Source organism: Dendrobates tinctorius, unplaced genomic scaffold (genome assembly GCF_039654945.1).
Source record: "Dendrobates tinctorius isolate UK_male_01 unplaced genomic scaffold, ASM3965494v1 ptg000086l, whole genome shotgun sequence".
NCBI classification, from domain to species: domain Eukaryota; kingdom Metazoa; phylum Chordata; class Amphibia; order Anura; family Dendrobatidae; genus Dendrobates; species Dendrobates tinctorius.
In genome coordinates, this window is record NW_027361754.1 from 27,014,809 (window position 1) to 27,038,004 (window position 23,196).

Consider the following 23,196-nt stretch of genomic DNA (forward strand, 5'->3'; position numbering starts at 1 on the left):
AAATTACCTATAGGAATTGCAGTCATTGTTATTTTCCAGTCATCTACTATTCTAGTATAATTGCAATGTTTTTGAATAAACTGCCTATGAAAACTGTATATTTTTAAAAATATTAAACACTCAAAATGCATGTTCCAAATTATTATGCACAGCAGTTTTCAACCTTTTTATTTTGAACAAAAAAATGGTTCGGGGGACATTGGAGGCACCAGCAGCTTCAAAAACTTGTCTGCTGCTATGACAAGGCATTTTTGCAGCGGCTCTTTTAACCTGACGCAATTGCCTGTTGGAAAGAGTCCTCAATTTTTCCTTATCAGCACGCACACGTGTGTGCTGGGAATCAGCTACATACTTCTTGATTGTGCGATGATCACGATGAAGTGTCTTGGCAATGTTGATTGTAGTCATGCCTTGACCTAAATACTCCACAATTTGTTGCTTCTCAGCAGCCGACACATCCTTTTTCTTTCCCATTTTGGCAAAAAATGTAGGCTGCTTAATAATGTGGAACAGCCTTCTTAAGTAATCTTGCCTTTATTTGGACACACCTGCCAAACTAATTTGCACAGGCATCTGCAATTGCTTTCAGTGATATAAAGAGCCCTGACACACATCACCATCAATGAGTTTAAATGACAAAAAAATTCTAACCTTATCACTCCTAAACTCTTCTTGCATAATAATTTGGAACACAGTTTGGAGGGGGTATGTATCAGCATCCCCACTGATCAGCTGTTAGCAGCTCAGTTCCGTACACTGTGTAGTGGCTGTTCTCGGGTACTGCTGATCATCTATCAAAGTAAATGGGATCTTAGCTGTAGCACTTACACAGTGTATGGAGCTGTGCTGTTTTGGCTCTACACAATGTGCAGTTCCAGCTGTGTCCAGATCTACAGATATTAAAAGGGAACCTGTCACCTGTTTTGACTGCTATAAGATGCGGCCACTGCCTTTCAGGGCTTATCTACAAGTATTCTATAGTGCTGTAGATAAGCCCCCTCTGTGTAGAGGGGGGAGGGCAACAGGACAGAGAAGTACGCCTGCGCAGGAGCGCAATGCCGGGGAGCAATGAAGCAAGCAGGAGGGCGGCGGCGCAAGAAGATGGGAGGCATCAGACCCAGACCTGCGACACCCATCAGACCGGACCGCGCCGAACCGCCCCCCCGAGTGAGTAAAACTTATTTTTCTTATCTTGCAGGGTGGATCAGGGGCTTATATACAGCATTATAGAATGCTGTAGATAAGCCCTGAAAGGCAGTGGCCGCATATTATAGCAGCCAAAACAGGTGACAGGTTCCCTTTAATGCCCTTTATAAATATCTAACTTTAAGCCCTAGCCACTTTTGTAATTTGACTTATTGTAAAAATCCCTAACAGTCTCCCTATATAGCTAATTCACTTGTGCATATATAACGTAGCTAAGGCTTAGAGGATTATAAAGGGCATTATAGGTACTAGACTTTCCCCATTATCTGGCGGCCTCCTTTGCTCAGATCAGCATGTGAGGGGAGGGAATCCCAGGGTATTGGGGGGGGGTCTCAAACATCATAAACCAGGACGCTTCTTTTTAATCCACTAAGGAAGTGGCTAATTATCACTTTTGGGACATTGCCTACTTTACCTGTTTTTCCTTTGTGACGCACCAAGAGTAGGGATGAGCGGACCCATGGAAGTTCAGGTTCTGGTACTTGGCCCAAACTTTATTCCAAAGTTTGGTTCCTGGTACCAGAACCCAATTGAAAACATTGGGGATCCGGACTTTTGAGCTGGAAAATTCTCTCTTCTCTCTTGCAGGGTAATAAAAGCCAAACTGTAATGAAACCCAATTTCAAAATTTTTTAGCCCAAAATACATATGGTTAGGAAAAAAAAATAATGGCCCTGATAGTATCCAAATCTTTTAAAGAAATAAAAAGGTCACAGAGGTATACATTAAATACAAGGAATTTATTTTTTTTCCTATATCAGTTTTCTTATTAAAACAAGAAAAATAGAAACTTGGAGGTCAAACAATCCCAATAAAGCGATTTTGCACCAACAAGGAACCGTCAGACTTAAAAACAATCACACGATTGTACAAGAGCAGGAGTACAAAAAACATCAGACATGTAATATCTTACAAACTAGAAATAGTTATTCCTTCTCCAGTTGTAGAAATTGTTTTGTGGGGGGAGGAAAAAATCTACTTGGATAAAAAAAAAAAGCCACCTTTTCCCGTTGTTAAAGAAACCAAATTGCATCCTTTTGGAAGTCAAAAGAACCTTTGTAGTGATGCGTACCCATGGGGTAGATAAACCACCGTTCTACAATGGCCCATCGGTGAAAAACATGTGTGTCAGAGGTTAAACAATCCGTATCGATAACAAGGAGGATTTGTCACGTTTACAACTTGTATTGGTGACATTACTAAAGAGAAACACAGGGGGCGGCCATGACATCCAGAAGGAGAACACTACGGCACAAATTGTAACCACTAGAGCCAAGCAAAAAAGATCACAGGACCCTGGTAAAGTGGCCACTGAAGCAGAACTCTATGAATCTCTCCCTGCTGGCATGCTGGACGAAAAGGAGGTTTGTGAGGCTATGGTGTGGTGCGCCGTTGATTCTGCAAGGTAGGAGAAGAATTGCAGGGCTCTGGTCTGTGGGCCATAGACTTCCATCCTGGCTGATGGACCAGGATCCTGCAAATTTTTTTTTGCTTAACTTTGGTAAATCACAGCTCATGTCCAATGAGGGCCGATATAAGCATCACACTTAAAGGGGTATCAGCTATCCACAGGATGAGGTATAATCAGTTTGGATCCCTCTCTGCTGGAAAAGAGAATTTAGTTCCCCTCCCTGTCCTCCCCTGACTACAAAGCCGTAGTCAGGAAAAGATGAACGATGCCACCACAGATTGTGTACGTGCTGTCCAGCTGTATTCTGAGCGTAGAGCACCAATTGTCTATCACATCGCACGACTACCATGGTTTACAATGGAGCAGGGTCGAGTAATCCATGAGGCTCCTCCTGGCCATGACCTAGCTATATGATGACAGGAATATCCCTTTAACGAAAATGTAGAGAAATACATAGGATTCAGAGCATTACTGAGTGCCGGGGTCGGGTCCAGTGCACTGACTGATGACACCACATGAATTCACATATCTTCCACGCTCCACTTGTATGCAGACTCTTGTGTGGCTTTCTTTTCAGACATTCTTGCAAAATACTGGTTCTCAAATCCGTTGGACCTAGAAGGCAGATAAAATTCCAGAGCAGGAGTCAAGACAGAATTTCTGCCAATAGACTGTACACAGGGCTCAGTTACATTGGCCGATAACCAGTAGAGCTCTCACTTTATAACGTAGATTTCATTAGAGGATTTACTCACAATTAAACGGGTTGTCTGGCAATGATCACATCTACATAGGCAGGAAGAGGTGCCCATGACTATAAGACCCCACAGATCTGCCACGAGGTGTCTACAATCGGCAGCCATCATCGTGCATAAGAGGTGGGGTCGTATCGTGACAGGCAACACTCACTTCCGACAACATTTTCTTGATTTTTATTTATAGGTCGCCTGCTACAATGGCAGGGTTAAAAGGGGTTAACTATTTAGGATGGAAGCAGTCAATCATTGTCTCTTCAGATGATCTATGACAACGCACTGATTGCGGGGGTCTGTTTGGATCCCGACAATCATGAGAATGGACCGGTAGTCAGGTGTGAGCCCCAACTCTCCCTTCATTGTTTACTACAGTCCAAAGACACTGGATGGAACAGTGGCTAAAGCCCCCTTCTCAGGGTCCCATGTGGGGTATCCCAGCAGCCTTTCCCACTATAAAAGGGACAGTTCTGCTGCTGCTTCAGAAATCTTCTAATCAGGAATTCAGCATAGCTGGGAATCCTTGTTGTAGAAACTGCAATCCCAAAACTTCCTATTGCCAGATCAGGAAGCAGTATAGGCAATGAGAATAAAATAAAAAATATTGAGAATGCAACAAAATATTCACCAAATTGGGCATTCATTGTAACTGTGCGTATAACAAGTGAAAGCCATTGATAGCTGGATGTGCGACAACTGGGACCCGCAGCATGGACCAGAAGTTGAGCACATGCACCTTCCTTCCCATTCAGTCTCTATGGAACTAAAGGCAGTAGCTGAGTAAAACACTTGGCTATTTCCGGCAGTCCCAAAGACAATGAATGGAGTGTTGATCCATATACCAGTGACTAGCGGATCATTTTTAGTTGTGGCAAACCCTCTTTAAATAATATGTCCTGTTTGTATACGTGATAAGTTACCAGCTCGATCATGTAGCCTGTTACCTGTCCACCCCATCCCAGCGGTACCCTGGCCATATATTGTATCTGTTCAGAGGAGGATTGGACCCCTTGTATCTTGGGCGTTCTGCAGAGTGAAATCCAAGAGTCACATTATGTACAATACTATGTGCAGTCATGGAAAATATCCATTACAGATCCACGTTACCTTTCCTTCCTTTGCTTTCTTTGTCCATCTTCTTTTTCAGGAACTTTGCCATGGGATCGCCATCTCTCTCCTGTTCACGCAGCATGCGGTCCAAGTCCTCATCATCAATGTACCGAGCGAGCGGCTTCGACATCTCCAGGGCAGCACTCTCCATATTCTGACGCTGCTGTTCCTGTTGGGCCAAACTGAAGGAAAAAGAAGCGGAACATTACTTCAGTTATTAAAGGGGTTTCCAGGATTTTGAGACTGATGGTCTATTCTTAGCACAAGTCTAAATATCAGATTTATGGGGGTCCGAAACCTGGCATCAATCTGCTGTTTGCAGCTTTCCCTTTTGTGTACAAAACCAGATAGCAAAGCTCCATACACCATGTAGTGGCCATAGCTGGGTATTACAGATCAGCTTATATTGATGTGAATAAGAGCTGCAGTACCCAAAACCGACCACTACATGGTGTATGGAGCGGTGCTGTTCCAGGTCCATACACAACCTCTAGCTGCATTAGGATCAGGTAACAGCTGATTGCAGGGTGTTGGATTCACACCCATAGCCTAAGGATAGCTCAAAATATAAATCAGACAATCTCTAAACTTCATTTATAGAAAACTACAAACCTCCTTTAATTCTTCTTGTAACTCTCGGGCACTAGTTCGCTATACAACTTACCCTTTGCCCCATTTGGCATACATCTCGTCCTTCTTCTCCTGCGCCGCCTGTTTCTGCAGTTGCTGTTCCCGTTCAGAGGTTAGGTTTCTGCGTTTGCCGCTTTTGTCACGAAAAACTGTCTCTGTGTTCCTTGCATCATCTGAATAGAAAGTCCAAATCAAAGTGAAACAAAATCAGAAAAATCCTACAGACTTAACGTTCCAGGCAGTAAATGAAAAGGGTTATCTAAGAAATAAAAATTATTGTTCAAAAAGGCCGACTCGCCCTGACCGAGCCCAAGTACTAACCTTGGTCCTGTCCTTGACATGCCGAAAACATCCACTCAGCTAATCCCTTTCTTTAATGCGGCCAGTGACTGGCTAAGCAGAAATGTCCATTTACGATGAGTCTAGCAAAGACAGTGGGGACCAGGAGAGCACCAGAACTATCATTTTATTTCCCTATGACACCCATTTAAAGGGAATCTGTCACCCATTTTTAGTGATATCATGTAAAGATATCATTCAATTGTGTGTCACATAAGGATTCTATTAGGACTTTTGATTCCCCCTGACCCCGCACCTTTGATGCATAAATACCTTTTTTATCTGGTTGAGATGTATGTAAATAGCGGCAGTCCGGTCCGATGGGCGGGGCTTATTTGCCTCCCCCCTCCCTTGTCTTGCTCTACGCATTTCTTCGTTCTTCTTCCTGCGTTCACGTAGTGTTTCAGCGCTTGCGCATTGAAAAGGCCTCCGGCGCTTGCGCAGTATGCTTTGCCCAACTGTGGGCAAAGCATATAATCGGTACTGCGCATGCGCCGATATTTTTCAGCATGCATCCGGCGTCCAGGAAGAGTGTCCTGCATGTGATTAGACCGCGCTTAAAAATACCGGCGCATGCGCAGTACCGATTATATGCTTTGCCCACAGTTGGGTAAAGCATACTGCGCAAGCGCCGGAGGCCTTTTCAATGCGCAAGCGCTGAAACACTACGTGAACGCAGGAAGAAGAACGAAGAAATGCGTAGAGCCAGACAAGGGGGGGGGGGGGGAAGGCAAATAAGCCCCGCCCATCGGAACAGACCGCGGCGATTTACATACATCTCAACCAAGATAAAAAAGGTATTTATGCATCAAAGGTGCGGGGTCAGGGAGAATCAAAAGTCCTAATAGAATTCTTATGTGACACACAATTGAATGATATCTTTGCATGATATCACTAAAAATGGGTGACAGATTCCCTTTAAAGAGGTCTTCCATTACCTTAGCACTGATGACCTTACCATTAGGATAGGTCATCAACTTCTGATCGGCTGAGGTCCGACACCTGGCAGCCCCACCGATCAGCTGTTATAGGTGTCAGCGGCTGTCGGTCGGAAATGCTCACTTGCGGAGCCAGCTCGGCAAGTGAATATTTCCGATCACCAGCTACCGCCGATAACAGCTGATGGGCGGGGGTACTGAGTGTCGAACCCCGACCGATCAGACACTAATGACCTACCCTAAGGAAAGGTCATCAATGCAAATGTAGTGAACTATCCCTTTAATGCCTGCACTGTCACAATGGTAAAATCCACAGCAAATCAGTGACAAAGTGTGACCTTTTAAAGATTTAGGTCCCAACACCTCGAGCCCATGATAAATCTGCATTTTCCGCTCACCTTCCAGGTTCTTGTTACTTTTTTCGGCTCTCCTCTGTTCTTCTTTCTCTTCTCTCAGGATCGTCGCAGACACCAGGCCCGCCCGGCCACCCGACAGCATCTACAAAAGGCAGAATCAAATTTAAATTAAAAAAAAAAAAAAAAAAAAAGGGAACCGTTGTTGTAAATGTTATCTTCATAAATCAGTAGACATGAAAATAAGTAGAACGCTCAATATTCTTAATTCTGTGGGGGAGAGTCTTCAGTGATTACACAGATTCTCCCATTACTGAATGTAGCTGACAGTTGGTGCTTAGAAAATTGTATGGAGAATTGTAACTGTCCTTTCAGCAGAAAGTCTGCGAGTTCCACTAGCACCAACAGCACTTTGGAATATAATCCCCGATTTCATTGTCCTTGTTTTTCTCACAATGGACTGAATAGCAGTCTATTCTTGCTGATTTTTTTTTAATTTTTTTGCAATTAAGTGGGGAGATCATTACCTTCCAGAGAGGGAATAAGCTTGAGCCTCTGATCTATCCTAACCTTTTTTTTCTCCTTGACCCACTGTCCAGATACTAATACATCACTAGAACATATAGCTCTACGAGATATACTATTGTCTGGAAGGTAGACTCCCAAGATTCACTTGATCCACAAATTTAATAAATATATATTCTCATTAGGCAGGGGGTAATAGGGAACAACAGGACAGCCGTAGAGGAGAGGGGCGCCACATCGCTCATCTAGGGTGCCAACCTCCGCTGACAGGTAGGCCATCAGCTTATAGGGCCTACTAGGAGAATATAAGCATAAATTCTATTCATTAGACTGTGCCCAATGTTCCCTCATAGTACCCCATTTTTGTGTGTCTTAATACTAAAAAGGAGATTTTTGTGTACTCACCGTAAAATCTCTCTCTCTTAGCCTCTAATTGGGGACGAACCATGGGTGTTATGCTGCTGTCCACTAGGAGGCGACACTATGCATAACCTGAAAAAGATTAACTATGGCTCCTCCTCTGCAGTATACACCCCTGGACGACGTCAGCCTTCTCCAGTTTTGTGCAAAAGCATTAGGAGGAACATAACAGAAACAACATAACTATGCCTGTAACAAGGCCACTATGTACGAGCTCAAAGAACAATATGAGAACTCAACCATAACAATGGCCCGTAAGGCCAACAGGGTAGGAGCTGTGTCCCCCAATTAGAGGCTAAGAGAAAGAGATTTTACGGTGAGTACACAAAAATCTCCTTTACTCTGTCGCCTCATTGCCTCAAAGCAGTCCCTGGGTGGGAAGCATTGTGCCGACAGGTCCCTAAACTTGGGGCACCGCCGCCTGCAGAACCTGTCTACCCAAGCTCGTGTCCACTGAGGACTGGGTATGAACTCTGTAGTGTTTCGTAAATGTGTGTAGGCTAGTCCTAGTGGCTGCCTGTTGTGCCGAAAGCCTGGTGCCGAATGGCCCAGGAGGCCCCTACCGCCCGCGTAGAGTGTGCCATGATACGGGCCGGAAGAGGAGAATTGTTAAGGCGGTAAGCCTCTTGTATGGTGGACTTGATCCACCTGGCAATGGTAACTTTGGAAGCCGGCAGACCCTTGCGAACGCCTTCCGGAAGAAGGAAAAGGGAATCAGACTTCCGGAGGGGCGCAGTCCTAGACACGTATATACGCAATGCCCTGCCGAGGTCAAGCGTATGCAGAGCCTTCTCCACTCTATGAACCGGAACCGGGCAAAGGGATGGCAGTGAAATTTCCTCATTGAGGTGGAAGTTGGACACAACCTTCGGAAGGAAGGATGGGACTGTACGGAGAACCACCTTGTCCTGGTGAAAGGCTAGGAAGGGCTGTCTGCAGGAGAGTGCTGACAATTCAGACACCCTGCGTAGCGAGGTGATTGCCACCAGAAAAACCACCTTCTGTGATAGAATGCGGAGTGGGACTTCCTTAAGGGGTTCGAAAGGTTACGCCTGCAATGCTGTCAGGAACAGGTTGAGGTCCCACGTTTCCAGTTGACGTTTGTAGGGGGGAACTAATCGGGAAACTCCTTTGAGAAAAGTCCTTACTTGCGGCTTGTTAGCAATGTGCCTCTGGAAAAGCACTGAGAGCGCTGACACCTGGCTCTTAAGCGAGCCTAGGGATAGCCTGGCGTCCAGGCCCGATTGAAGAAAACCAAGTACCTTTGGGAGGGAATAAGGGAGTGGAATCTGGCCATGAGATTCGCACCAGGTAAAGAAAGCTCTCCAGGTACGGTAATAAATCTTGGCGGAGGCTGGCTTCCGTGCCCCGATCATGGTCTTAATGACGTCCGGTGAGGACCCTGCCTGGGTTAGAACCCAGGTCTCAAGGGCCACGCCGTCAAATTGAGAGCCCCTGAGTTCTGGTGGTAGAACGGGCCTTGAGACAGAAGATCGGGAAGGTCGGGGAGACGCCAGGGGGCGTCTGCTGTAAGTTGTACAATGTCGGCGTACCATGTACGTCTGGGCCAGTCTGGCGCGATCAGGATGGTTGGAACTCCCTCTTGTTTAATCTTCCTCACGACTCTGGAGATCAGAGGGAGGGGTGGAAAAATGTACAGAAGCTGGAACTGTGTCAGTCCTGAACCAGGGCATCTGCTCCGAGCGACCGCGGATCGCGTGTCCTGGCCATGAAGTTGGAGACCTTGGCATTGAGATGGGATGCCATTAGGTCCACGTCCGGGGTCCCCCAGCGACGGCAGATCTGGTGAAAAATTTTGGGATGGAGAGACCACTCCCCCGAGTCCATTCATTGTCTGCTGAGGAAGTCTGTTTCCCAGTTGTCCACACCCGGAATGTAGAGTACCGACCTCGTGTCTTCCGCCCAGTGGAGGATATGTGCCACTTCCCTCATTGCCTGGGTACTGCGGGTTCCGCCTTGGTGATTCACATATGCCACCGCCGTGGCATTGTCTGACTGTATTCTGATATGAGAGGCTGCCAGCAAGTGATGAAAGGCTCTCAAGTGCCAGGAAGATGGCCCAAATCTCCAGGACGTTGATGGGCATGGTCGCTTCCAGTGTTGACCACTTGCCTTGTGCCCTGTGATGTAGGTGCACCGCACCCCAACCTGTCAGGCTTGCGTCGGTGGTCAGAACCTTCCATTGACCAGAGAAAAAGGATTTTCCCCTTGCAAGCGAGGTTGGCTTGAGCCACCAGTGCAGGGACCTTCTGGTTTTCGATGTTAGCCGGAACTCCCTGTCGAGGGATAAAGGATTCCTGTCCCAGGAACTTGAGGATGGCTAGTTGAAGGGGTCTGAGGTGAAACTGGGCAAATGGTACCGCCTACATTGCTGCTGCCATCCTGCCGAGGACTCTCATGGCAAACCGGAGAGATCGGGGGGGGATTGCGGAGGAGTATGCGAACTCCCAGATGGAGAGCCAGTGCCTTGTCCCTGGGAAGGAGCACCAGACCCCTGGAGGTGTCGAATAGCATCCCCAGGAATGTCAGAGGCTGAATCGGGGTAGTTGATGACTTTTGCAAGTTGACTAACCAGCCCAGGCGACTCAGAGTGTTGATTTTGATTGAAACGCTGACCTTGCAGTCCTTGAAGGTGGGAGTCCAGGTACGTGACTACTATGCCTCTGGAGTGTAGAACGTCCATGGTGGCTGCCATGATTTTTGTAAACGTCCTGGGAGCCGTGGAGAGTCCGAACGGGAGAGCCACGAACTGGTAGTGATCCTGGTCGATAGCGAACCTGAGAAATCTCTGATGGGCGGGAGCAATCAGTATGTGCAGGTATGCGTCCTGTATGTCTATGGAGGAGAGAAATTCTCCCTGCTCCATGGAAGCAATGATGGACCGAAGGGACTCCATGCGGAAATGACGAACCCGTACATATTTGTTGAGTTGTTTCAGGTCCAGTATGGGCCGTACGCTGCCTCCTTTTTTGGGGACTACAAATAGATTGGAGAAGAACCCTCAGAAGTGCTCGGTTGCGGGAACCAGTACTATGACTCCTGCTTGAAGGAGGGAGGAAACCGCGTGGCGGAAGGCACGAGCCTTGTCTGCCAGCTTTAGGGGAACAGAGAGGAAGAACCGGTTCGGTGGGCTGGAAGTGAACTCTATCTTGTATCCGGAAGACACTATTTCCCTGACCCACCTGTCTTCTGTAATAGGCAGCCAGACTTGCTGAAAGAGTAAAAGTCGTCCGCCTACGGGTGGGGTGTCTTCCGGAGTTCGTGAGTTATGATGAGGAGAAAGTCTGAGGTTTTCCTCCTTTGGGCTTTGCCTGGCCTGCTTTAGGCTGCCAGGTCCTTTCCGGCCTCTGTGCCGCCCGTGGGTTGTCCCTGCGTGGAGAGCGGTTACGATTTTGTGCTGGACGCGAGACGGACCAGCCTGAAGAATTCCGAAAGGTTCGGAATCGTGTTTGGTTACGCCTTCTGAACGTGCGTTCAGGTTTTAGTTGAGGGAGAGAGGTACTCTTCCCCCCCAGTGGCATTGGATATCATTGTGTCCGATTTTTCACCGAAAAGTCGCCCACTGAGGTACGGGAGGTGTGTGAGGGACTTTTTCGAGGCCGCGTCCGCTTTCCATTCCCGTAGCCAAAGGATACGCCGGATTGTGATGGCGTTTGATGCTATTCCCGCTACACCTCTTGCGGAATCCAGAGCTGCATGAAGCATGTAATCTGCTACCACTGCTATTTGAACCGTTTGGTCCGACAGCTCAGGATTGGAAGCTTGGCGGCCATCCTGAAAATTTTTGGCCCAAATCAGAATGGCTTTGGCCGCTCAGACTGAAGTGAACACGGGAGCCAGGGAGGCACCTGCCGCTTCGAAAATTGAACGAGCCATTCGTTCTACCTGCCGGTCTGCTGCGTCTCTAAGGGTTGAGCTATCTGGCAGTGACAGGAGGGTCTGTGCTGCTAGCTTAGAGACTGGAGGGTCCACTTCGGGTGGATCTGTCCACGACTTGGTGTCCTTCTGTTGGAAAGGGTACCTTGCCTCCAAATATTTGCGATTGGTGAATTTCTTCTCGGGCTGCGAAAACTGCTTAGTAAGTATCGCCTGAAATTCCGGGTGATTAGAGAAGACCTTAGGCGGTTTCAGAACACCTTCAAAGCAAATCTCGTGTTCTGGGGCTTCCGGGGGTGGATCAGAAATGTCCAGCACCCGATGGATGGAAGAGATAATGCCCTCAACTAGCACTGCATTGCTAGGGGTACCGGGGGACCAGAGACCTCTCCGTTTTGTTGTCTGAGTCGGAGTCACAGATGCCTTCCGAATCCTGCGCATCGCTGAGGCGTTCATTGGTGGGCAAACTGGGGCGGAGGTCTCCTGTGGTCGGGGATCGCTGTGAAGATCTGCGTTGTCTGTCCCTAGTAGGTGACGGTCTAGGTGACCTGGAACTACGGTGTCTCTCCCTAGAGGGGGATGACCGTGTGCTATGGGATGACGCAGATGAACGCGACCTGTGGGTCCGCTTACGTCTGGGAGAGCCAGAAACGGCCTGTCCCTGAGTGGAGCTGTCCCTTTGCTGGGTAACGCTCATAGCCGAGACATGACCCTGCAGAGCCTGAAGTAATGTGGAGGTCAGGTTATCTATGGCCTGTATCATAGACTGTGACATTTGAGTAGCCCATTCTGGCGTGGTAGCAGACGCTGAAGCATTGGTAGAAGCCTCTTGGGGTTCTGATCCAGTATTTTGGATACAATCCCGGCAGTGCGGGTACGTGCTGCCACTGGGGAGAGTGGTTCTACAGGCTGTGCAGAATGCATAAAAGCAGTCCTGCCTGGTTCTCTTGTACCTTGAGCCCGGCATAGTGCACCGAGTGCAGAAGGGCTGGCTATGCAGAGGGCCCTACAGGGGTGGCTATGCAAAGGATACCTATAGAGGAGCCTTATAGGGAATATGGATTCACAGCCGAGTAAGAAAACCCAGATATGATCTTACCCCACCAGTGTGCCCCTGGGTCCAGTGCCGTAGATTCACAGTCCTGTGCCCCCCGGAGACTGGCTGACGTGCTGATGTCACAATGCCTTCTCCTGCAGCAATTCTGACCCAGAAATGGCCGCTGAGAGGAAGAGGAAGGAGGGTGGAGAGCTGAAAAGGACGCGCAGAGCTATGTAAAAATGCGCCCTGTCTCGATCCGCCCCTTCTATGACACTGTAAGATGTCATATTTGTCATCCGGGGGCGGGCCGGGGAGGAGGCGGCGGCTTCAGCTAGGCCGAAGCCGCGATCTAAATTTGAAGTCTGATGTTCAGAAGGGCTCCAGGCTCCGAACCAGACCCCCCCGGATCTAAAGGCAGGATAGCGGTGGGGCTAGTAACAGGAGCGGGGCCCTGTGAGGGGTCCCCCTGAAGCGCTATGGAGCTGGCGCTGCCGCAGAGACAGGGGCACAGGAGCCCTGTCTGTGTGTGCTATGCCTGCGTGCACTCTCCCCCGGCCCCTACAGGAGCCCGCAGCTGTGCTGGAGGTCCCTGGCTTTGGAGCCGCAGAATGCTGCCTTGTACAGGCCCTACCTGAGGGGTCTGAACCTAATGCCCCCAGAGGGGGATTAGGGAGGGTGCTGCTGTCACCATCAGGGGGCTTCATCCTTGCCTTGACCTCAACCCAGAACCCAAGGGAATTGGGGAAGTAGGGGGGGTCTCGACTTCGAACCAGTACCCAAGGGACTGGGGAAGGAGCGACATGGGGAATAGCCACCTCAACTTCAACCGGGCACCCTATAATAGGGGCCGAGGAAGGAGCCATGCCGGGGGTCTCGCAGGAGACCCACTTTTCTTCATCTGTAGTCCGTCAGGAAAAAAAACGGAAAAAAATAAAAAAGGGAAAAAATCTTTAGGTGTGCCTCCTATGCGACACTAAGCAAAAACTGGAGAAGGCTGACGCCGTCCAGGGGTGTATACTGCAGAGGAGGAGCCATAGTTAATCTTTTTCAGATTAGTGTCGCCTCCTAGTGGACAGCAGCATAACACTCATGGTTCTGTGTCCCCCAATGAGGCGACAGAGAAAGATCGTTTTAAAGGTTTCTTTAGTTTTGGTTTTCTTGTGTCGTTGACCTCTTGGCAGTACATATATTTCTTTGGTTTAGTTAACACAAGAGACACATATAGATAGTACTTACAAAGTGACTGATGCCTTGCTGATGTGTGCAGCGTGCACAACGTTTACACTGAATATGTTCTGAATAACCTAGTCTCCCTCTAATTTATTGGGCTCTTCCCATATAATATATGACACTGACTTAAACTATGTGATTGTTGCTAGTGTCTATATAACATTTATATACTTGGTATATGTTAAATCATGAATTATAGTGTCAGTTCACTACGTTTGTTCTCTCTGCTTGAATTTTTAGAACTTTAACATTTGATTAAAAATTCCATTTTTAAAATATTCATGCAATCAAACCTCCTTCTTTCCTCAACTTACATATTTTCGGTTGTGAATACATCTATTATTATGGTGGAGTATTGCTCCAATTCCCTATAGACCGTGTTAAGAAGAGTGACATCTGTGTTCAGTATGTCATTACCTGGGACCCTTGGCTTCTTTTTTCAGATTCAACTCTGCGTCGTGGCGGTGACAAGTCTGAGTCAGAGCCTTTTCTCTGTCCTCGGCGTGGGGGTGACAAGTCAGAATCTGAACCTTTAGGTCGAGCACCCTTTCGAGGTGAGAAACGCGAGTCCTTCTGTTGCGTCGCTGGATAATAAAAGATGGATGAATGATAAATCGAATCCAATGCAGCTAAATCAGCCAAAATACAGATCACAGACTTTCTACTGAGCCCCTTCATCGCTCTGCTCACACTGGAGGATAAGTTGAGCTTTTCTGCCCATAAGTTTGTGGGATTCCCAGCACCCAACCTCTGCACATCAAAGAATCAGAGGCTAGTCTCAAATTTTTCAAGTACGATGACAGGAATAAATTTCAAATTGAACGCACCTTTTTTCTGACTGTCTCGTGGTGGTGACAAGGCTCTTCTCCGGGGAGGAGAAAGGTCAGAATCGGAATCATGCAGCAAGGAGGAATGTGGAGAGGTTCGCTGAGATTTCTTCACACTACGTTTTGAACTTATGTCAAGCTTTTCTTTGTCCTGACCTCTGTGAAGTGGTGGAGAGGCACTTGGAGAGTCCCGCCTGAACCTGCGGGGTGATGGAGAGGTGCCCGGAGAGTCCTGTCTGCCCTTGCGGGGTGGTGGAGAGGCGCCTGAAGAGTCCCACCTGGACTTCCTGGGTGGCGAGGTGCCCGGAGAGCCCCGCCTGCCCCTCCTAGGTGGTGAGGCGCCTTCAGAGCCCCGCCTGCCCCTCTTGGGTGGCGAGACATCTGGGGAGTCTCGCCGGCCCCTCCTGGGCGGTGAAGCAACTGGAGAGTCTCGCCGGCCCCTCCTGGGCGGTGAAGCAACTGGAGAGTCTCGCCTGCCCCTCCTGGGCGGTGAAGCAACTGGAGAGTCTCGCCTGCTCCTCCTGGGCGGTGAAGCAACTGGAGAGTCTCGCCTGCCCCTCCTGGGCGGTGAAGCAAATGGAGAGTCTCGCCTGCCCCTCCTGGGCGGTGAAGCAAATGGAGAGTCTCGCCTGCCCCTCCTGGGCGGTGAAGCAAATGGAGAGTCTCGCCTGCCCCTCCTGGGCGGTGAAGCAACTGGAGAGTCTCGCCTGCCCCTCCTGGGCGGTGAAGCAACTGGAGAGTCTCGCCTGCCCCTCCTGGGCAGTGAAGCAACTGGAGAGTCTCGCCTGCCCCTCCTGGGCGGTGAAGCAACTGGAGAGTCTCGCCTGCCCCTCCTGGGAGGTGAAGCAACTGGAGAGTCTCGCCTGCCCCTCCTGGGCGGTGAAGCAACTGGAGAGTCTCGCCTGCCCCTCCTGGGCGGTGAAGCAAATGGAGAGTCTCGCCTGCCCCTCCTGGGCGGTGAAGCAAATGGAGAGTCTCGCCTGCCCCTCCTGGGCGGTGAAGCAACTGGAGAGTCTCGCCTGCCCCTCCTGGGCGGTGAAGCAACTGGAGAGTCTCGCCTGTCCCTCCTGGGCGGTGAAGCAACTGGAGAGTCTCGCCTGCCCCTCCTGGGCGGTGAGGCATCTGGAGAGTTTCGCCTGCCCCTCCTGGGCGGTGAGGCATCTGGAAATTCTTGCCTGCCCCTCCAGGGCGGTGAGGCATCTGGAGAGTCTCGCCTGCCCCTCCTGGGTGGTGAGGCATCTGGAGAGTCTCGCCTACCCCTCCTGGGCGGTGTGGCATCTGGAGAGTCTCGCCTGCCCCTCCTGGGCAGTGAGGCATCTGGAGAGTCTCGCCTGCTCCTCCTGGACAATGCGACAACTGAAGAGTCTCGCCTGCCCTTCTTGGGCGGTGAGGCATCTGGAGAGTCTCGCCTGCTCCTCCTGGGCGGTGAGTCATCTGGAGAGTCTCGCCTGCTCCTCCTGAGCGGTGAGGCATCTGGAGAGTCTCGCCTGCTCCTCCTGAGCGGTGAGGCATCTGGAGAGTCTCGCCTGCTCCTCCTGAGCGGTGAGGCATCTGGAGAGTCTCGCCTGATCCTCCTGAGCGGTGAGGCATCTGGAGAGTCTCGCCTGCTCCTCCTGAGAGGTGAGGCATCTGGAGAGTCTCGTCTGCCCCTCCTAGGTGATGAGGCATCTGGAGAGTCTCGCCTGCTCCTCCTGGGCGGTGAGGCATCTGGAGAGTCTCGCCTGCTCCTCCTGGGTGGTGAGGCATCTGGAGTGTCTCGCTTGGTCTTTTTTGGAGAAGTCAGGCGCCTTTTTGTTGAAGACGAATTGTCTGGGGAGTCATGTCTAGCCCTTCTAGGTGGAGATGGGTCTGGAGAATCATGCCTAGCCCTTCGAGGTGGAGACGAATCTGGAGAATCATGCCTAGCCCGTCGAGGTGGAGACGAATCTGGAGAATCATGCCTAGTCCTTAGAGGTGGAGATGGGTTTGGAGAATCATGCCTGGTCTTTTTTGTAGTATAATCTGAAGCAACAGGAGAACTAATGCCAGTCGTCTTAACCACGGCAGAATCATCTTGTCTGGTCCTACAGATGGTATAAAATGTAATTGAAGATTAAAATTACAAACTCATGTAGAACAACAATACATTCTAGTAATTAATAGGAGGTTAGAGAGCTTAAGAGGCATATTAGGCCCTAGGCCCAGAGGTAGAGCCTAACTGCTAAACCAGGAGACCATTGTTCGCCCCCACAGTCTTAAGCCACTGGTACTCTGTCCCTGTATTATAGGGGGTTTATCTGCAGCCGAGGGAATCCTATTGATTGTGACTTCTAAAAGAGTTACATTGGCGACATCTATATTAACGGAGTATCTGCCTCAACAGCCGTGACTGGGAAAGTGTGTATGATTAGTCCTCGCTGAAGCTGCGATCAATCACAGAACAAAGTAGCCATCACTCTGAAGTATAACAAGTATACACACGTGGTCAAAATTGTTGGTCCCCTTCGTTTAATGACAGAAAAACCCACAATGGTGAGAGAAATAACTTGAATCTGACAAAAGTAATAATAAATCAAAAATCTATGAAAATGAACAAATGAAGGTCAGACATTAATTTTCAACGATGCTTCCACAGAATTCTTTAAAAAATAAAACTCATGAAATAGGCCTGGACAGAAATGAAAGTATCCTTAACTTAATATTTTGTTGCACAACCTTTTGAGGCAATCGCTGCAATCAAACGATTCCTGTAACTGTCAATGACACTTCTGCACCTCTCGACAGGTATTTTGGGCCACTCCTCAGGAGCAAACTGCTCCAGGTGTCTCGTGTTTGAAGGTTGCCTTTTCCAGACGGCATGTTTCAGCTCTTTCCATAGATGCTCATTAGGATTTACGTCAGGGCTGATAGATGGCCACTTCAGAATAGTCCAATGTTTTCCCCTTCGCCATTCTTGGGTGGTCATTATCCTGTTGCAAGACCCATGGACCTGCAACTGAGCAAAACTTTCTGACACTGGGCATCACATTTCTCTCTAGAATCCCTTGATAGTCTTGAGATTTCATTATACCCTGCACAGATTCTATTGCAGACACCCTGTGCCAGATGTAGCAATGCAGCCCCATAACATAACAGAGCCTCCTCCATGTTTCACAGTAGGGACAGTGTTCTTTTCTTGATATGCTTCATTTTTCCGTCTGTGAACATAGAGCTGATGTGCCTTGCCAAAAAGATCCATTTTCCTTGAGCTTGAAGTTCACCTTTAATCTGTTTAGAAGTTTTTCTGGGCTCTTTTGTTACCATTCGTATTATCCATCTCTCATGTTTGTCTATAATTTTCTTTCTAATCTCCTGAGATAACCCATTCCTACACTTCCTTGGGTCCATGTTGAGTGTGATACACACCATGTCATCAAACAGCACAGTGAGTATCTGTAGCCCTCTATACAGGCCCACTCACTGATTCCAAGACTGTAGACACCTGTGATGCTAACTAGTGGACACACTCTGATTTAACATGTCCCTTTTGTCACATTATTTTCAGGGGTACAATCATTTACGTCCAGGCCTATTTCATGAGTTTTATTTTTTTTTTTTTTAAATTCTGTGGAAGCATGGTTGAAAAGCAATGTCTGACCTTCATTTGTTCATTTTTTTTTTATAGATTTTTGATTTATTATTACTTTTGTCAGATTCAAGTTATTTCTGTGACCATTTTGGGTTCTTCTGTCATTAACACTAGGACTACTGGACTCGTGACCCCGCCTAGAACTACTGAAAGGAGTCATTTTGACTCCTTGCTTGTTTTCGTTTATTTTTAGAGTTTCATTTGTGGTTATTTATTAATAATTATATTTTTTGTAATGTATTATTATTGTGAGATCCAACAGTAATGCTTTTGATTGTTTTTTTTCTGCTTTTCTTATTTTTCTACAGAAAATAACAATTATAATAGACGTTTTTCAAACATTTTTTTTTATTCAAGTGCACACATATAAACAACAACTGAAGAACAAAAAGCAGAGAAAATGTAGGTGGAGGAGCATAAAAATGAAAATATGGCGCAGAATTCACCTTCTAAACATTTGGTGTTTCGCATTTTAGGCATTGCCTTTGATTTATGGCAGTACATTGCCCACACAAAGACTTACCACAAGTCTTACAATTGCCGACAGATCTATTTTTCTTGCACTTTTCTTTGATCTGGCAAAATTTTGTTTGAACATCACTTCTGAGCATGTAGAAACTTGGGACGTGGAACCCTTTTCCCTATCTGTGACATAAGGACCACTCAACTCTCTCACAAGCGTTTGCAAAAATGCCTTGCGTGACATTTTTTGGTGGGTAATCTCCTTGAATATTATCCATGCATTTATACCCGCAAAGTCTAAGGCATTTTCAAATGCATGAACAGGCCATCTCCTTGTGCATGTTCGTGTGGTATATTTTCGTGCCATCTGATCCACTACATCTACTCCATATTTTGTTTCATTGTAAAACTTTACCGTTTCTGGAGTTTTTTTAGCGGAATCAGACGCAACAACAACATCTGGATGGACGGAACTCAAAATGACAACATTTTTGTTGGGCTTTCCTTGATATACTGTAAGTGTAAAATTGTCTTCATTTCTAAACACTTTAGTGTTGTACAATTCCTCTTTCATGGATTTTATTTCTTTAGGCACTTCTCGCCTTATCTTGTTCAGTGTTCCCACGATGGTTGTTCCTTTGCTTTTTAGCTGTTTAGCTAATTTTACTGAAGTAAAATAATTATCGGTTGTAACATTGCGACCTTTTTTCAAAAACGGGTCCAATAACTTCATTACCACATGGTCAGCTAAACGGTCCTCAGCACGGCGTGTGTCATCTTTTGCCTAGATAAGGGAAGCCATTTGCCAGATATTTGCTCTCCTTATCAACAGCTAGCCAATATTTGTGGCCATATTTATCTGGTTTGGAAGGCATGTACTGCGTGAATGGACACCTAGTTTTGCTTGGGAAAAGTTGCTCATCCACCGTTATGTATGGGCCAGGTTTGTAACACGCAATACAATTTTCAATAAACCTGTCCCACACAGTAGAAAATAGAGCAAACTTGTCCGTTTGCAGTCTCTCCGATCGAGTAGATTTCTCATCAAATCTGATAAGATAAGAGCCTAGAGTAAACAAGCTATTTTGTTCAGTATTACACAGTAATACAAGCAGGTAAAACACAAGGAAAATGTGAAAAGTTGACATGTAAATTGAACTACATCTATATGAACATCAGGGTAAATAAGACAGAGTGAAAAAATTATGCACAAAACTTTATAGCAACATTTAGTGACAAAAGGACCTCAAAATATAGTAGGGAGTCAAAATGACTCCCTTCAGTAGTTCTTGGTAAATTTTGAAAAAAACGCGCAAATTTTTCACCAAAATTATTTATTCTCACAAAATCTTTTTTCACATCATATTTGAGGAAAAGTCACCGAGTTTCAAGCCGGAATTCTGAAAAATGTAGTCACAGAAGAGAAATAAAAAACGAAAGGAGTCAAAATGACTCCATCAGTAGTTCTAGTGAGGGTAGCAAAAATTTTGACCACATGTGTATATTGAAGGATTAATACGTAGTCACAATTTTAAGACGAACTTTTTGGTCATGAGACATCAAATCACGCACAGGAGAAAATGTGACGTGTCTGTGACTTGATGCATGGATGTTGAGATTTGGTAAGGAATCACATGTTATGTAGAATCTTCAACATGCAAAAAAATGCAATAAACTGCGATTTATTACCAAAAAAACCCAGAAGATTTGATTATTTTTTAGACTGTAGTGTTGAGGTCAGGTTGTTTTCAGTACTGCAACTCTATCACAAGCAGTGCAACCGTGCAATGTTCATTTTTGCACGACCAAATCATCTTCTTTGGGGGTTGCCATAAAGATTGTCACACTCCCTACGATGTCAAAAAGGCGCACACACACTACAATTTATGCAGATTTTTATCCCACGGTGTCAGAGCATGCAGTAAGATAATAGCGGTCTGCCTTATTCACATATTCACACATTACCTGGAATCTTGCTCATTGGATCTTTCATCCTCAGGGGTCTCATCACCTACAGTAAAAAAATAAAAATATAGAAAAGTCACTCTTCTGTAGACCCAACATTTCTAAGATAAAAAAGAATAAAGGAGGAGTCCGCCTGCAATGGAGGACACAGAACCATGGGTGTATGCCTTGCCACTAGGCAGCGGCCCCACCAGGTGGGTTATGCCCTCTCCTAGGACATGTGGCGGCTCAACCCTAGATAACGGCTCCGCCAGGTGGGCTATACGCTCTCATAGGACATGTGGCAGCTCAACCCTAGGTAACGGCACCACTAGGTGGGTTATGCCCTCTCCTAGGACATGTGGCATTTCAACCCTTGGTAGTGGAACCACCAGGAGGGCTATACCCTCTCCTAGAACATGAGGCAGCAGCTAAGAAATAAGAGTGAAATCTGAACCAGAAAATACAGGGACCAACATTACCCGAACCCAGGCAAGAATAACACAGTCTACAGGCAACATGAAGTGATCCCAAGGCAGGAACACTAGTAATAAGATGGGGGTTGTGTTAGACAATTAAGTCAAACAGAAAAGGCTTTAACACTAAGTACAAACAATTTTCCGTTAATAGCATTGGAAGAAACTGTGGGACATCCTAAAGTAGTCCCAATGGATGAAAAAGCGGCCCATAGTACCCTATGCCCTAAACAGACATAGTCAGAAATCATGGAAGAAGGCCTAGGTGGTGGCACTGCAGACTTGAGCAGCAGAAGCGTTATGCTGAACCACCCAGGAGACCCCAACCAGCCTGGTGGAATGAGCGGTTTCCTGAAAGGTTGGAGATTTGCCTTGGGTCTTCTAGGTTTTCACAATAGCCAACTTGGTCCATTTGGCAATGGTCATTTTGTGTGACCTGGGGCCAGGGTGTAGTAAAAGAGAAAAAGGACTGCAGAAAGGTTTTCATATCCGAAAGACAAGCCCTGATGGTTCTAACCAGATGCAGACAGTGGAGAGAGCGCTCGCGAGCAAGAACCGGAGATGGACAAAAGAAAGGATGGCACGAGCCATTGGACCACCGTCAGTCATCAGGAACACATTGTCATTCGAAAAGCAGGAAGCAAGGCAGCACATGAGGGGACATAAGACCTTCATTCTTGGCATCTGTGGAAGTCCCAGAGGTGAGACCATCACTGATCATACATTTATCGCCTATTCTATTATGCTCAAACACGTTATGGCCTTCAAGGGGCAAATTAATATAATCCTTTTTGCTCCAGCTGATGAATGAAGGTCCTGAAGTTTTCTACAGCAGACAACGCCTGAGTCCATCACAGGGGACTAGTCGACTGTACCCCCTATATCAGTCTATGAATTGCTGCATCTCACCTTTTATAACTCTCCACTTATTTGTGTTTCTGAACTCCTCCATTCGCTTGATCTCTTCTGGACGCTCATCTACAAACTCTGCCACCTGCACAACACAAGAGGATCATAATGTGATAATTCCCTCCATCACCGGCACATGGACGCACATACCTTTAGACGCTTACTCATTTCCACAGAGCACTAGACATCATTTATACAAATTGTACAAACAACGCTATCGTTTGAGAAAAAAAAAAAAAAAAAACAACTTGCTTTTCATCTACTATATAATCGTCTTATTCCGTCTGTAACGGAAATCCCGCGGCACTGATTGGCCGTGGCCATGCCCGGCCGGGCGCGACCAATCAGCGCATTCGAACGACGCACACCTCCGTCGGGAGATCTGTGTCGCGGACAGAATAGAGAGTACCCGGATGCGTTAGAATCGGGCCACCATCTAGTATTAATATAATCATGAAATATAGGGATTTTTGTGTTCTCACCGTAAAATCCTTTTCTCCGAGCCAATCACTGGGGGACACAGAGACAGTGGGTGTTATGCTGCTGGCCACTAGGAGGACACTAAGTAAACCAGAAAAAAGTTAGCTTCTCCCCTGCACTATACACCCTCTCGCTGGCTGAGATTTCTCCAGTTCGGTGAAAAAAGCAGTAGGAGCATAAACAGTCAATAATAACCATAACTGAGTCAAAGCCTAATAATGCTACAGTGAGCCAATAGACTAAACAGGGTGGGTGCTGTGTCCCCCAATAATTGGCTCGGAGAAAAGGATTTTACGGTGAGTACACAAAAATCCCTATTTCTCCTACGCCTCATTGGGGGACACAGAGACAGTGGGATGTCATAAAGCAGTCCCTGGGTGGGGAGCATACATCTGCTAATAGCCCATGTACCACTGAGTCAACACTGAGGTACTGCCGATTGCAGGCTGCATCTGCAAAGAGCTGCATCCGCAGAGCCCTGAGAACGAATTAGGCAATGTTTGTAAAGGTATGCAGGCTGGATCAAGTTGCAGCCTTGCGGACAGGCCTGAGAATGAATTTGGTAATGTTTTGTAAAAAGTATGCAGACTGGACCAAGTCGCAGCCTTGCAGACCTGTTCTGCCGAGGCCTGGTGCCGAAT

The 23,196-nt window shown here is 47.2% G+C and overlaps 1 protein-coding gene across 1 annotated transcript in view; it reads right to left on the reverse strand.

The window, feature by feature from the left end:
- Positions 1 to 1,927: 1,927 nt before the first annotated feature.
- BUD13 (BUD13 homolog) overlaps positions 1,928 to 23,196 on the reverse strand; it is a 41,566-nt gene continuing 20,297 nt past the window's right edge. The window contains exons 3-11 of the mRNA XM_073585190.1: positions 22,076 to 22,160; positions 20,712 to 20,757; positions 14,678 to 16,740; positions 14,268 to 14,434; positions 6,785 to 6,884; positions 5,144 to 5,282; positions 4,477 to 4,661; positions 4,314 to 4,395; positions 1,928 to 3,232 (exon numbers count right to left, since the gene is read on the reverse strand). Coding sequence (XP_073441291.1) covers positions 3,139 to 3,232; positions 4,314 to 4,395; positions 4,477 to 4,661; positions 5,144 to 5,282; positions 6,785 to 6,884; positions 14,268 to 14,434; positions 14,678 to 16,740; positions 20,712 to 20,757; positions 22,076 to 22,160 — 2,961 coding nt within the window. The 3' untranslated portion in view covers positions 1,928 to 3,138. The remainder of the gene's footprint in view (positions 3,233 to 4,313; positions 4,396 to 4,476; positions 4,662 to 5,143; positions 5,283 to 6,784; positions 6,885 to 14,267; positions 14,435 to 14,677; positions 16,741 to 20,711; positions 20,758 to 22,075; positions 22,161 to 23,196) is intronic.